Source organism: Rhipicephalus microplus, chromosome 6 (genome assembly GCF_043290135.1).
Source record: "Rhipicephalus microplus isolate Deutch F79 chromosome 6, USDA_Rmic, whole genome shotgun sequence".
In the NCBI taxonomy this organism is placed as follows: Eukaryota; Metazoa; Arthropoda; class Arachnida; order Ixodida; family Ixodidae; genus Rhipicephalus; species Rhipicephalus microplus.
Window position 1 is genome coordinate 179,171,965 of NC_134705.1, and position 16,190 is coordinate 179,188,154.

Below are 16,190 nucleotides of genomic sequence, written 5' to 3' on the forward strand. Positions count from 1 at the left end.
AATGAATGCGACGAAAATGCGGGTATATATACCAATAATATAGATATGCACTATACATATAAAATCAGAATAATTGCCAATGTATTGCATCATGGTATTTAGCACTTTTTCTTGGAAAACACCTGGTTCTGTTCCACACTGCGAAATATATTATCATGAAAGACACTACGAACACACCTCCAAATTCACTGCTGAGTGTCAACGGCCGTATAAAACCACAGGTTTATGCGGCTGACATTGTCAGGAACAAAACAATGCATTGTTCCAAAAGCCAGGGAGCAATGAAATATGCCACACAGTGCATTTTTATATGAAAACATTTATTGATAACACACGTCTGTAGGCATAACTTAAGTTGCCTTTTCAAGCGATGATATTTGCCGTATGACTAGCGGCATCTGCTTTGCACTTGTCGGCAAGCCACAGAAATGTTCAAGTAGAGTGAATGTTTTTTTGTTGGCGCCACTGTACTTGACATCGAATATCCAGTATATTTCCATAAGCGCCGTCATACCTGCAATTACATCAAGCACCTCTACACTAAGCCCTTCAAAGCTCGCAACTATGTTTGTAGCTTCAGAGGCATTTTTGCCCTTCAGCGAAAGGGCAGGGTAGGTGTCCTGTAAAATGAGTAATACATAAAATCAGCATCACTGATGAAAAGTATACTAGCTGATATAAAAAAAGGTAAAGCAAATAAGCTCACCGGTCCCTGCAGAAATCGCGGCTGCTCCTTTAGGAGCATGGGCAGCAACTCGACAATGCCAACGGCAAAGCGATCTGTTGACGAAATATTTTTAGGCACATCAAACTTTCACATATAAGGGCATTGACAGTAATACTCCTATGAAAATGACTTATAAAAGTTTGGAAATTTGGGAAAACTGGAAAAGCTGGCAAGCTTCTACACGTACATTTCTTTTCGTCACCATCCAGTGCCTCGACTTCTTCTTCAATTGCTTTCACAGCTTCCTTCGCGCAACGACGACACTTCGCAAGCTCAAAACACCGGTCTCCATACCGGTTTATAAATTCCAGGACCTTTTTTTCTAAGTTAACGCCAGTGAGAGCAATGAACTCCTCATGAAGCTAGAACGACAAAAAAATTGTACCGAATCACCAACAAATTTGCAACTATCGATAACATAAAAAAACTCATTGTTAAGTTCTCTCACATACATTTCTGCAGCAGGATCAAAACCACAGCTGTTTCTGCTCACCATTTCAGCCTTTGCCAAAGCAGGGTATTTCAGCACCACATCTGCTGTTGATGGCCTCATTTCCTTCATCCACTTCTGTCTAGATGGTCTTGTCTGCTCCATAGAATCACCGAGTTTTTGCATGTCAGGAATAGGCCGCTTGATTTCTTTCACCATGTAGTCAATATGGCTATTAATTGTAGCCTCATCATGCTGAGAAGCGACATGTTGGGAGAGATCTACAATCTAATCAGCAAAAAAAAGATGGTACTGCACAGTGAAAGATCACGACAAATGACATGAAATAGGCAGACATGAAAACTCAACTTTTTGCTAGCTCAGTTGAAGAATGTTGGCATTTTTTTGAACTGGACATGTGTAGAGAACTCAATTACAGGGTTGACTTACGTAAGAGAACTGAAGCAGTGTGTACTGATACCATCTTGCTCTGCGAGTGTGTCATAAATTATGTTAATATCAAAGTTCTCACAATGATTCTCTCCAATGTCGACCACCTCGGCACTTCACCACTTCCAAATTTACACCTTGTGAACCAGCATATCGCAAATGTGTGTGTAAAACCAGTGAACCACGCCTCCTACCTATATCAGAAGGAGTCTGAAGAGGTAACACTGATTTTAAATATTGCCAACTGCGGTGTCGGTGTTAGAATACAAGAGTTGTTGCCTTTATATGTATGTCATATATGTAAAACTTTGACCAGATATTAGTTAGTAGTGCTTGTTCTTTCATATAAAAAGAAAGTTTGAAAACTTGAAATTTCGAACCTAATATGTATCTTGCCTCCCCCCCAAAAAAAAATGTTCACCTCTAAAAAGCTTCTGGAAAAACATTGGTTTATGTATAGTTACATGGTGTAGTCAACAAATAAAGAGCAATAAGGAGCTTTTCTAATGTAGAGGACAGACAGATATTGAAGCCAAGCATAGCATATGGGCATTGTTTATGGTGGCCACTGAAAGGGCATTAATTATCGCTGGTTGGAGCTTTCACATCACATGCTCACTGAGCTGCAGTAGTTTGATTTCACCTGTCCACTTATTTCAGTACTCATGCGAGTTTAATAGTTGAATCAAAGGATTGTCAGTCACTTTCAGTGATAAGTATGGTGCAAAATGTAGAACACAATATTTAAAGCTGGAATGATGCATGATGTCAATAACAAGCTGATACCGAGCAATAAATCTACTACTTGCTAACCAAGGAGCATGGAATCAGCCAAGTCGGGAACCTAGCTACAAAATGAAGAAAAGAATGAGGAATCGAGCAACATGCCCGCGGCACTTGCTGAAACGCCGAGTTTTAAACATACAGGGACACATAGAAGTTTGATAGAGCGTTACCATCTTGACTCAAATAATAGAGCCTTGCATGAAAACTGTGAAAGTTGTTGTTTTGTTCTCCATAGGAGATAAGATGATTTTTTTGTTTACCAAATTTATTTTGTCTTATTTTGCATTTACTATACTTTAACTGTCAATATGGCCCTGAAAACTTGCCTGGCTTCTTAATGTGTTGATATGAAGAGCTTATATCGTTAAAAACATGAATAATGTTTTACTTCAGTAGCTCACACATAAAATAAGAGTGACTTCATAGTTGAGTTCTATGTACCAGTCCATTTGACGTTTCACTTACCACATGGCAGTGCCGCTTAGTATTGGTGCTTTCTTCTAAGTCTTTGCGTTTTCCGTAAGCTGCTCTCGCTGCTTGAACAGCTGGAACTGTGCACAGAGACTTCCTCATATATGCGAATTTGTATTTCAAGGAGACTTTCCATGAGTCCTGGAAACAACAATTTTTTTTATTATTTCAAATTTCCGCACAGTGGACACTGTCCTCTTTGAACATGGTCACTTTTGAAGCAAATGATTCTTTGGGAACCTTGATACACTGCTTTTAACCTGCTATGGGGCAGAAGCAGATTCAGGTGACAATACCTGGCAAATTTAGCTGTTCCTAGTAATATCAGCATATCTGTTGTATTTTAGCTTTATCTGCTCATTCCAAACTCCGGTTCCTGCATTTTATGTATGTGCTGGAGCCATGCGGCATGGCGAAGATCGTGGCATTTCAGTCGCAGAACTGAGCTTGTGTGAGCCTCTATTCAAGCTGTGATTAGAAACTACATATACCATTAGTGGTAATATTCAATCCCCAGAAGCGATGCATTACATCTGTATTTATCCTCTTAAACCGGTGTTAAAGCTTATAACCAGGGCCAGTTTTTAACTTTATTAATGCATGATATGAATATATTGGCCATGGGCACCTAGTTGATGATTATTATCAAACCCTCAAGTTAATGTCTGCCATTATCAGAGTTCGATGAAACGACTCTAAGAACATGCATGGCAATTATTCAAATGTAATAAATATGGGGTTGAAACTTCTTGAATGCTCTCCAAGAACAAAATAACTTGAAGGGCACCTGCAGTCTAGCTCACCAACATGTATGACATCCCAATAAAGTTATAGGAATGCCATTGCTTTAGTGCTTACCCAGCCTGTGCCAATAGTGTCCCTTAGCACTGGATATTCCAACACGAGAGATTTTGCAGCTGCTTCGTAGAGGCTTCCTGGATAGCTGTAAAAAAGAGCAACTTTAAAACCTGTACTGAATTAAACACATGCAAATACATGCCTATACTTACACTGTTATAGTCATGAGATGATTTGCAATCCACCCTACAATGCGGGATTTAGTGTGACTGGACACTTTTCCTGGTTGTGTCCTTTCAATCGCATCCTTAATATCTAAGGGCACAGGTGGTAGCCTATAATCATTTTCACAGCAGGCAAGCTGCTGACTAGGTGACTGCTCATTACTTTCAAGGGTCTTGGGCAGGCTACCTTCATGCACTGCTGTCACTTTGTCAGTTGTGCTGAAAACAGAGGCTAGTAAGTGATGCAGTTTTCCAAAAGCAATATTAAACTTGGCACCTGAAATTTAGGTACTGACCTGCAGCTCATTAAGAAGTTTTCACTGCACACAAGCCTGATTTTATCTTTCTCAGAGAAGACATGGCCAGCTGGTGGGTCCACAAATTCATCATGTCGGACGTTGTATACCTGAAAGAGATTCAGATGTGATGTTCAAATTCCCATAAAGTTACCTCAATAGGCACAGAACCTGAAGTAAGCAGACTACCAATGTTATATTCAATAGCACCCTAGAATCACTTTACTTGTCCTGTTTTTTTTTATTATTATCATGATGCCGTGTGTATTGTCGAGAAACCCTTAATGTATGTATTGTAAAGAGCATTGTAAATTACTCGTCTGGACATTCGGTATCAGTAAGTTCAGATTTGTGAAATAGTGACAATTAAACTTGTGAAATTTCACTGTTTCATAACATCAATTAGAAATAAACAAAAGCATTTAATGATTGCTGTACTAGCAGAAGATAATCACTGTGCTACAACGAAAAACCACACTCACAGTATCTGCTATCTATAAAATACTGTATACGCTAATGGCACAAGTCTTCATTCAATAGACCATGGAGCCTTATATTTTCGCACGTTGAAGGAATTATTAGGCTGCATTTCTTGCGTGCGCTAAGCTGAAGCAAATTTTTTAGCTCTGTTGTTATCTCTGTCGTCAAACTTTTCTTCTACAGTGTATCACAATTTAGAAATTAGAAATGGCTCTAGCCAAGTTCGTAGAGATCTCGACGTTTCGGAACCAATTCGGTATTTTCCTAAGGAGATGACTATATTGGTCATGGAAGCATCTCCCCGTCTTGTTTGACAATGGCCCCTGCTTTCTCTTTCTCTCGCGTATCGGAGGCTGTGAACGTATACAGAGGGAATTGTTCCTAACGACCGGTTCATGTTTACAGGTGTGTTCTGAATGTAACAGCATTTGAACAAGAGCCTCCTTCATAGATTCCTTTCTGTTTCAAGAACAGAAGCGATGTCGAAGTCGATCTTATGATCGTGCTTCTCATATTACTCTGCAAGAACGCTATGCTGCACTTCTATCTTCCAGACTGTTTCTGGGAAACACTTTCTCTGACCTATGTAGCTGGCTTTACCTGGCAGCTATCACCTTTACAAAAATGGCTAAAATTCAAACTGTGTTTCAACATCCAACACCACCGCTTGGCAACACCATAGTTTTTTGCAGAAGCGAAATCATGCGCTAATAAATACAGTGTTGATAGCCCATTAATGTTTCGAGTGCACACATTTCGGCAATGAAATAGCTAAATAGAGATAAAGGATCCGTCGCTATTCCATTGGTAATTTGAATACTCACACACCTAATAATTATTGATGATTTCACTACACAAAGCAACACAATATATCAAAGAATACAAAGCATTAAACACACCTAACGACACCTGCGAGACAGAAATGCCGACCGTGGGGCAAACGTACAGCATTGGTGAACAAGCATCCAGAACACAAGACTGCGCGCGCACGCACGCACGCACGCACGCACGCACGCACACATACACACACGCACACGCACGCGCACACACACGCACACACACGCACGCACACACACACACACACACACGCACGCACACACACGCACACACACACACACACGCACACACACACACACACACACACACACACACACACACACACACACACACACACACACACACACACACACACACACACACACACACACACACACACACAACACTTTACGCTAGCTTTGAGAATTTTCAGTTTCTGACGAGCATACCTGGGAGCACAGCTGGCGGTCCCCCCGCCCCTCACCCTATTGTCAATTAAGACGTAGAAGGGGGTCGCCATGTTTGCCCCACTCATTGACACAATAGGGAGAGGGGTGCTGAGTTTCAGAAGGCAGCGCAAAGTCAGCCAGGGTAGTATGCAGATATCTTTTTCAGAGGGGAGGGCACGTTTCTGATCTATAGTGGGTACCGGGCAGGTAAACGTTCATTTTGTTCTGTGTAGGCAGAGCGAAAAAAAATTTCGGGGTGGGGGGAGAGAACGTGCCCGGCGTGCAACCTTCACCCAGCCCCCCTCTTCAGAGGGGAACCCTGCGCATGCCGATGCTAACAAGCAGCTTCTGCACCCACGCTATTTTCACTATGGAAGATACATGCAGTAACCACAGAAATTAGCCTATTCCATGTCCTTCGAAATTGATAATAAGTCTTTCTTGTAGTCCAATTTTATTGATTTCATGTTTTACGTGCGGTACAAAAGTCTTACTTTTTTTTGCTGATCTCCTTACATACCTAACCTCTTAACATCCTAGCTATGCCTTTATTCGTGAACAATCTCGCTCAATTTGAACACCAGGAAACGAACTCAGCGACGGCCACTCATCTTACCAACGCCGTGTCTTGGTGCATTGCCTGCTCGATAACTGGATGACCAAGCGCGCTGCCCCACTTTCCGCTAATGAAAGTTCGTGCGTGCCTCCGAGAGACAGATCGAGTGCGCATTTTTTTTTACCATTTTCACCTCTCATCCTCTACATCTGTCATTCCCACTTCCCCATCCTCGGTGCAGTGTTGTTGAGTTGACCTCCGAAGTGAGCCACAGTTACGAGGCCACACTTATTTCTTCACTTTTTTTTTAAAACCACCCCGATAGCCGATTCGCACCATTACATTATCGCAACACAACCACTGCGAATGCCAGCAAAGGGTGGTTGCGCGCCGCCGAAGCGGAGATTAAACCTGGTTTACATCTCCCATCAGCAACTCCGAGACCACGTGCACGCTTCGCGGGCCGACAGCTCCAGTGAGAGAGCAGGGCAAGAAAAGCCCCACGCTTCGAAAAGCGCGAGCGCATGCTTGGTAAAACTGTTGAAGCACGTGCTAACAACGGAATATAATCAGTACTGTTTGGGCCACTGTCACAATGCAATTCGATGCACTTCAGGATAGAGACAACATACCTCAATCCGGCATGCTTGCAAAGAATGGCCAAAGTCTGTCGTCTTCAAGGCTTCCAAAATGTCCGCCTCCGTCGGTCCACGAGCAGAAATAATCTTCTTGCGGCCTTGAAATGACACCAAATATTGGAATTCCGGCGGCTCCATGAATACACAAGCACGTGGGCGCGGGAGGAGCCGTTGTCAGATAGGAAGGAGACGCGGCGCCGAAACGCTTTGTCCCAGAGTCACACTTAACTCATCAACCCATCATCATCCTACGTCTGTCCCGGCTCTCCCTCCCCCCAGGGCTGTGTGGGGGGAAGATTTGTTTCGGGCAGACGGCCATGCCCTGGCAAGGGGGCCACCGTTCGGCGCCAGGCGCCCAACAGACGCGGCCTGCCTCCCGGCATACGAGCCAGGGAGGCCCGACAAAGGGACTACCCTCCGGCGGAGCAACTTCAGTCGCAACGCGCAAAGTGAACGTACCCTGGCTGGTTGGGCTATCGCGGCGCATGGGGCGCGCTGCGGTCATGGCCCGTCTCCTGACCACTAGGGCCCAGCGAGACTTGACATAGGGGCTACCCTTCGGCACGGTAGCTCTCGCCACCACACGCAAAGCGGACGTACCCAAAAAAGTGGCAGCGGTGCTGCCTTCGGTCGCGGTAACTTCAGTCACCACAACCAAAGTGCCCGTGCCCTCACACTGTCGCGCGGCTGAGACCCTGCGACAACACCCCCACAGTGCGGATGGGCTATCGCTCAGCGCGAGGCGTTTTGCGGTCATGGCCCGTCTCCTCACCACAAGGGCGCAGTGAGACACAATCCGTCCTGTGGGGTCTACGGGACTACTATTTGGTGCAGAGGCCAGTGCTGCTGCACACAAACCAAACGTACCCACGGAAACCGGCACGGCTGAAAGCCGGCTTAGTCCTTCTCGAAGAAGGGAACCACCTTCCGCCTCGACGAGTAAAGTAGCCGAGCCTACAGAAGGGGCCAACACGGACCTTGCGGGTAAAGCCCGACAAGGTGACAGGATCACCTTAGCACATGCAAAACTCGGGTGAAAGACCATACAGACCAAACTCGGGGGCGACTGGCTCACTAGGCCTAGTCGTGGAGCCTTAGAGAAAGCCATCATTAAAAGTTGATGGTTATCTGCCCTCCTGCCTCACTGAAAATCACTGCCGGACGGTGCCACGTCTCGTAGAACTTCTTTGCACCAAGGCGCTGCCACTCTCGGTGGAGAACGAACCAGACCTCCTTCCGTACTTTTGCAAGCACTTCGAGAAGCCCGGGTCGCTTGCCATCAAAGACGGCACAGCACCGTGCAACCCACACTTGGTACGAGCACTCAACAAGCAGAAGCACGTATTGCTTAGCCGCTTGTCGCGACAGGGGTTGAAGAAAACGAACGGTGTTGAAAGGAACACCTGGGTGGCCAAACAAGCTAGCTATCCTTCGATGGAGGGCAGCTGGTAGTGCGCACTGAGAGAACACGTGAACCAGGTCCTCCTTAGTGCCACAAAAAGGGCACACTCCTCGTTGAGCAATTCTTGTGAAAGGCCTGAAGCTTAGAGGCAGGCGATCTCTGGCCAGGCGATACATGAATGTAGCGCGCTTGGCGTCCAGGAAACTGGCAGTAATTAACCGCCAGTTAGGACTGTATTCGGACAGGTCGTGTTCTCTGTAGCATTCGGGTAACTCCGGAGCGAGTCTATCGACTAACTCGCGGAGTTCGATTGAATCTAAATCTATCTCGGGGTCGACCTCTTGGAGACGGGCCAAAGTAGAAGCGGCCCCTGCATAGAAGGCAGAAGGCGTTCCCGCCCGAGGCACGGAATTCGAAAATGCCCCAGGCGAGAACAACCTCAGCCTGGTACTCAGGAAATAAGACGCAAAGCTTCTAGTAAGGAGCATATCTGACTCAAGAGCTACCCGTGTCCATTTAACATGTAATGCCGTGGTCACAACGCTAAGGTCGGGAATACCTAATCCTCCTTCGTCCCTGCGCAACTTCAACACGGGGCGCGCCACAAAAGGAGCGGCACGACCCCAAAAGAATTTGAAAACTTTCTTTTCCAAGATAACTTTGGTGTGGGGTTTAACTGGCATAACCGAACCTATGTACGTGAGGAAACTGAACAACAGTGATTGAATTATCGTGGCCCTGGCTGTAAGCGGACAAGACAAGGCACCGAGTTCCTCAATCCTATCAGTAAGCTTTTGCCTTGCTAACCGCCAGTTTTCGGTAGTCAGGCCATCTGGCTCGAAATGGAAACCTAATATACGTAGGCGTTTCTTTATGGGGAGCCCATGTACAGGACGTGGACTGGAGGGAGCACAGTTCAGATACATGACTGCGCTCTTCGACTTATTTATTCTGGCGCCGCTCGCCGAGCAGTACCCCTCCATAACGTCCAAGACGGTGCAAACAGTTGCCTCGTCCGGGACGACGATAGAGAGGTCATCTGCATAGGCAAACATTGCCACCGGGGGGGAACCTGGCGGAAGGGGAAATCTACCTATGCTGGTGTCTTTAGAAAGCCTCTGCAAGAGCGGCTCGAATGCGAGCACGTAGAGAGCGGGCGACAGTGGGTCACCCTGTCGGACTCCACGGCACACACCGAACGACTCCGAGACGCGATCTTGTATGACAACAGCAGAACTAGGACGAAAGTAGAGAGCCCTGACCATGCTGATGAACTTTGAACTGAAGCCCGCCTGCTTTAAAACTTTGAAGATGTACTTGTGACTGATAATATCAAAAGCCTTTTCTTGATCAAAAGAACAAAGGATTCCACTTAGGTTGCGAGAATTCGACCATTCTATGAGGTCCCTGATAGCGAAACCATGAAGTTGGCACGACCTATTTTGGACACAACACGCCTGGTACGGACCCAAAACAGTACTGAGCACTGGAGTGAGTCGAACGGACAGGCACTTAGCTATGAGCTTGTAATCACAGTTCAAGAGGGTGATGGGCCGCCAGGCTCTCAGGTCGGTGCGTCTCGTCTCATCCTTGCACAGGAGAGTGATCCGCCCCTCTCTTTGAGTTGCTGACAGGGTCCCCTCACGGAGAAGCCTGTTTGCCAATGTGGTAAAAGGCCCCCCCAAAACTCTCCAAAACTTGACATAAAACTCGACTGTCAAACCATCTGAACCTGGGCTGCGATTATGCTTCATGGATTTAAGGGCTGCAAACACCTCCTCTTCGACGAAGGGAGTGTCACAAATATCAAAGTCCTCGTAAGTTTTGGTGAAAGGAAACGAGTACGGAGTGGGAGGTGGTTCGGCGTAAAGGTTCTTGTAGAACTGTCTTGCCACCTCTAATACTTCGTCCTGCGTTTCCACTAAGCCGCCTGTGTTAGGATCGACCAAAGAGGTTATCGCTGAGCTCTTCCTAGCCAAGTGTCTGCGAAGGACATTTCTGCTGCACCAAGCCTCCATTTCCCACTGCTCTGCGCGTGCTGTGGCCCGCAAGCGGTCCCAGCGTCGCTGGAGCAGGACTCTATATTCTTTGCGCAGTGAAGTAAGAGCCGCGGTTACCCCCAGGCCGCAGGACAATGGCTTTGAGAGCAGGAGGATCGCGTCAGAGACCGCTTTGATCTCGGCGCGCTCCTCCCGCGCCCGCCTCTTGCCCCAATCCCGAAAGCGCTCCGCGACTCCGGCCTTCACCGTGTCCCAATCGCTACCGTCTAAGTTCTGTTCGCCAAGGAGTGAACCTATGAGGTAGGTCGCCACATCTTTTGTGGCGTCCTTATCTTTAAGGAGCCGTGGATTTAAACGCCACGGTCGCTTGCCCCATGGCCCCAAACTAGAGTCGGCAAATCTCAGAGCAAGGAGGCTATGGTCACTCAACGCGGAAGAACACAGCCAGCTAGAGTGCATGCTAGGAGCAAGCGAGGGCGAGACATAAAAACGATCGATCCTCGAGCGGCTCCCCCTCCCCGTCCAAGTCATGCCTGACTGGAGAGGACGGAGGGACCGCCAAGCATCGACAAGCCCCAGCTCTTTAACAAGCTCCCGCAACTCTAGCTCGCCGTTTCCGTCTCTAAACTTTGGAGTTCCTTTGAGGGAAACGCGATCCGCTTTTTCTAAAACACAGTTGAAATCGCCTACTAAAATGACACGGGAAGGGCCAACTAGATAAGAATCTAGGGAATTAAAGAAATCTTTCTGCTGTCCGCGCTTTGCTGGAGCATACACATTCACAATTCTAACGCCAGAGTCAAGATCCACTGACAGAACACGGCCGTCCGAATCCCTGGCGTAGCGTAGCACAGAACCGGTGAATCGTGGCATTAAAATGACAGCAACTCCCCGGCAATGTGCGCCACCATAATTCCAGTAGGATTTTGTGCCAAACGTTCTGTCAAAGTTCTTAATCTGTTGCAATTTAGACACAAAAGTTTCCTGCAAAAGGAGAATGTCTATTTTTCGAGACCGAGCTAAATGAATGACCTCAGCTTGTTTCGCTGCTCTAGTAATACCCCGACAATTAAAGGTAGCAATAGTTAGAGAAGAAGCCATGATGAAAGATAGGAGAGAAGACAGACTCTAGAATAGGCAAGAAGCGAAAAGAAAATCACAGAAGAGAAGAAAACAGCAGATACTCGAAGGTATCAGCTGCTGAAAAGCTACCTAATATAAAACCTACGAACGAGAGTCCCCCTCGGAGAGGGAATCCTCGTTCGTGGACGAGTACACTGTGTTAGACATTAACGAACACTCGCAATTGCCTGGTCCACAGTTAGGGCAAGAAGAACTGTTGTTCAACTCACCCGTGGTACCGTCCGTGACAGTCGACGAGGTGGACTCCTCGTCGGACTCTGTCGCTGCGGCTCGCTTCGGAACCGGGAGGTCGTCCTTAGGGCTGCCGGGGCCGCCGCTCGGAGCCGCCGCCAGCCTCTCCTTGGAGGGCCCTGGTGATCGGTTGGCGCGCCGCTTCTTGCCCCGAACAGCGTCCGTCCAGCTCATGGGTTCCTGTGTCTCCTCGGCAGCAGGCGCGTCAGCAGGGCTGGTCCCGGGCGCACCGGCAGGCGAGGCCGGCGACGGCTCGGCGGCAGCAGAGAGGGTGGGGGCCTCAGCTAATTCCGACCCCGCCTCCTGCTCTTCCCCTCCTGGAGCCCGTTCGCTAATGGGCTCCGGCTGTGGCTGGGTCGAGCCCTCGGCGTCCCCTGGAGCAGCCTCCCGATCCTCCGCAACGCCGCTCACCTGCTCCTGGGAAGAAGAAGAGGCTACAGGCGGGGCGGCCGACGAATTCGTCCGCGCCTTGCACTGTGAGGGGCCATGATCGCCGCCGCAGTGCTTGCATTTTACCGCGCACTGGTCGTGACCAAAAGCCCCACAGCGCACACACTGTGGCACAGTGCACTTCGCCGCATGGTGTCCAGTCTTGTAGCAGCGCCGGCAAACCCGCGCGACGCCCTCATACTCAAACTGGACGATGACGTCCCTCACCTCGAGCAGGTTGGGGACACTCTTGTGCATCTCCATCTTGATCATGAGGACGCCGGTCGAGACCCCCGGCAGATACGGTGATTCCTCTCGCGCCACTTCCAAAACCTTTCCAAACCTCTCCAACAGTTGTACTATGATGCGCTTATCCGCGTCCGCCGGGAAGCCAATGATGCGCACCACCTTGACCCGAACACCTCGGTACTGAAACCTGATCCTCGCATCGCGAATGGCGAGGACGGGATCGTCTAAAAACCGCCGATTCGCCTCGTCATTCGCGAATGTCACCTCAAACTTCCCTAAGCCATAATCCTGAACACACGTCAGCTCACTGGGCGTGAAGCGCTTCACGAGCTCTTTGCAAATGTCGGCACTGCCGACGCCCTTAGGCACGCGTGCGTAGTGCACCCGCGGCCTAATCTGCGAGAGCAGACTGGTAGACATCGTGGTACCACCACCACGAGGCTACCAAGTCAGTTAGGAGCTAGCCTAACCTGAAAAAAAAAAAAAAAAAAAAAAAAAAAAAGGCAGAGAAAAGGGGACAAGAAACCTCACCAAAACCGACGAAAACCTGTGCAGGAGTCCGCCGGGTCACCGCATGCGAACAGCGGGTCTCCTCCCACTCGAACCAACCAACACCTCCAACGACGCCGGTTGCCGAAAACAAGAAAGCTGCTGCCTTCTGAGATGAGAGCCGTGCTCGAATGGTCAGGGAGGAAAGCTGCTGACACGTTCACACTGCGACAACCTGCTCTTTGCCTGGCTAGCCACCCTAGCCTGGCTCAGCTTCCGTCGATGTGTGCGCCCCCTGCCGCGTTTCAGTAATCAGCGCCTCCTGAAGGTAACTATCACAACGACGCTGTCTGTTGTTAAAATTTTGAATCTTGAAGACCATTTGGCTCTGTGCAGCGGAAATTTGTCCTGTCTGAAACCTGTAGCTGGCATGCGAAGGTAATAAAGAACATTTTATTCATTATGCCGGTCCAGTTGGGGACAGCGAGTGAGTAGAAGGGCATGAAAAGAGAACAAGTTCTCCCCCCCCTTTTTTTTTCCTGGTCTCTTCTCTCGCTTTCTTATTCCCATTTCATCTCTCCACTCTAGTCTATTATCCCCCTTCCCCAGTGAACCACTGCTCAGGTGTCGCAGTTGGCGGCAAATATTTGCGGGGTTCACTTTTCCTTTCTTTTCCGATTCTGAAAACCACTGCCCCCCCCCCCCCCCTAACGTTCGACACTGTAACGCGCCACCACCTTCCATGTTTATATAGCTTACAATTATGCGCTTAACCAGATGGACATTGGTACAAATAAGTAAGACCACCACAAAGAAGCTAACTCAATTCAATTTGTGTGCATCGAGCGCACAAATTAATTAATTTATATTAATTCTCTGCTGCATGACTCGCTCGTGTAGGCAGATGCCACGTCCGTTTTAACGTGAATTTACGACGACAGAAGTCATGTGCAGCTACCACTTCGCTCAATACTAATTAAGCAGCGGTTGTGTTATTTCAGATAGTGTGATGCAGCTCCCCACGTGTTGTTTTGAAAGGTGTGAGACACAGTTTTCAAGGCCACTCGTAAAAACAAACTGCTTCAAGCATAATGTAGGCAAAGAATTCTGTTATCTCTCGGCCATTCGATGAGAACTTGAATATGTTCTCCGAGCACGTGAATGAAGTGCTAAGATTTCATTTATCGTGGCCATTGAGTTCGTGACAAAACAATCACCGGTGTCAACATCATTTATTCTACAAGCGATATTATGTCACTTCCGCACGGTCTCACTCCGAGAGAGACTCTAATGGAGTGATTGTGTTGCATGTAGGTAATATTCACTATCAAAACCTGTGTGAGAAATTTTTTTTGTTGCTTCAAGGTCTTGTTGTTCTGTTAGGAAAGATATACATACATTGGCTGAAGGAAAGAAGTGAAAACTGAACGGCTCGTTTTTCTTTGTTCGACAGAATATTAATGAGGACTAACAGACAATGATGCCAGAGATAGTATAGGGAATGTTATTCGTAGTTATTGCAATGTAAGTTTGACGAAATAAAAGTGGACGAAAAGGTAACTTACCGCAGTCAGGGACCGAACCTTCGACACGTGCGATGCTCTAGAGCAGAAGTTGGCACAGCGACGGGCCAAATGGAAGGGGGGGGGGGGGCTTTGCGAGCAAAGGGATAATGTAAAAAAACTGTAAAATCATGTTTATTTTAAGCACGCGTCATGAGGTTCCAATTAAACATTGGTTACTAAAAAAATTGCATTTTAGGCCAAAACTGCCTGGTCCTTTAAGTATACGAAGAAATAAGGTTAGAAGGAGAGGGGGGGGTGGACGTCCTGCCGGGGCCACATATATAGTAGTGCCTCGCGGGCCGCAGGTTGCGAACCCCTGCTCTGGAGCATCGCATGCGTTATTCGAAGGTCACAGGTTTGGTCCCTACCAGCGGACTGCTATCTTTCCATGCCATTTTCTTTCTTTACATGTACATTGCAATTACTTCTAATAACACCCTCTATATATTTCTTGGAGTCATTGTCTGTTAGTTCTAATTAAAATCATGTTAGTTGACAGAATAATGGGGCGGGTGGCTGCCTTTACAAAGCTCGTCGGAGATATGACCATATATAGTTTAGCTAGACCACTGCGACGCATTTAATCAGGATGGCCCCGGCATATCGTACAATTGAATGGTATCCAGAGGACCGCTGAATCACACTAAAGAGTTCAAACATATCGGGCGCGTATGTCTTCTCGATCTGCAGTTGTCCAATTAATGTTTTATTATTCTTCTTAGAAAGTATTCCCAACCTCCGCTTCTTAAGATGGCACACTGTCTGCCATATTAAACCAGTACACTGCAGCGTCGAATCGGCATGCATATTCCATCGGCATATTTCACTAGACCAAAAAAAGTGACACTTTTTGGTTGAGATCTCGGTTTGTGCTCCGAAACACGGAGCCCAGAGTGGTCTATAGCCACTCTAGACCACTCTAAGTTACTGTGACCATTGTGCCAATAGACAACTGAGGTGGGTGTACGTGGGGCAACCGGGTTGGTGTGTAAAAATGGCTGATTGTTCGAGTTGGTGTCGGTGTGTAAACATTCGGCTAAGCGAGCATCTTAATAATTCTTCTACAAACGGCTATTCACTCAAGTCTAAACACTGTGTAAAGTAGGTACCAATAACACGTGTCACCCACTTCTCGACAAAACAAACATTTGGTATCGCCGCCGGGATCGTTGCACTCGAGAGTCGTTCAAATTTTTACATCATCACCAGACGTGGACGCAAAAGCAAACCTTTGCTACCTTTTGATGATTGTGAGCTGGAATAAGCATGGTACGTGGGCGTAATCTCGGCACCACACAAGTTGGCTGGACGGTGTCCGTGGGTCAGCCACGTTGACAGAAATGCCTGGATGCCTGAAGAAGCACACCATACCTTATGTGAAATGCGTGACGGTTGCATAAATACCGCTGTCGTGTGGGAATACGTACGTAGGCCAAACAGGACGCTGTCTCAACGACCGACTCGGGAGCATCCTTTATCTCTAAAGAATAAAAGAAATGCGTATTTACCTGCGCATGGTATAGCCTGCAGATGTGATCCTCGGCTTCGCGAGGTCAAGATA

At 47.5% G+C, this 16,190-nt stretch overlaps 1 protein-coding gene across 1 annotated transcript; it reads right to left on the reverse strand.

The window, feature by feature from the left end:
• Positions 1-301: 301 nt before the first annotated feature.
• Positions 302-10,066, reverse strand: LOC142765702 (sterile alpha motif domain-containing protein 3-like). The gene is made up of 9 exons (XM_075867150.1): positions 7,116-10,066; positions 4,183-4,292; positions 3,875-4,105; positions 3,723-3,807; positions 2,859-3,005; positions 1,221-1,445; positions 915-1,089; positions 707-780; positions 302-620 (listed from the first exon to the last, which is right to left on the reverse strand). Exons 1-9 carry the CDS (start codon positions 7,257-7,259, stop codon positions 351-353), a joined length of 1,461 nt encoding a protein of 486 aa, XP_075723265.1. The 5' UTR covers positions 7,260-10,066; the 3' UTR covers positions 302-350.
• Between the last annotated feature and the right edge of the window lie 6,124 nt (positions 10,067-16,190).

What these genes read in the sequence shown, in the direction of transcription:
- LOC142765702 (XM_075867150.1), bottom strand. Translation starts at nt 7,259, where the DNA reads ATGGAGCCGCCGGAATTCCAATATTTGGTGTCATTTCAAGGCCGCAAG. An exon ending in AACTTCTTAATGAGCTGCAG is followed by an intron (nt 4,106 to 4,182) that starts GTCAGTACCTAA and finishes CTCTGTTTTCAG; the next exon opens with CACAACTGACAAAGTGACAG. An exon ending in ACACTATTGGCACAGGCTGG is followed by an intron (nt 3,006 to 3,722) that starts GTAAGCACTAAA and finishes TGTTGTTTCCAG; the next exon opens with GACTCATGGAAAGTCTCCTT.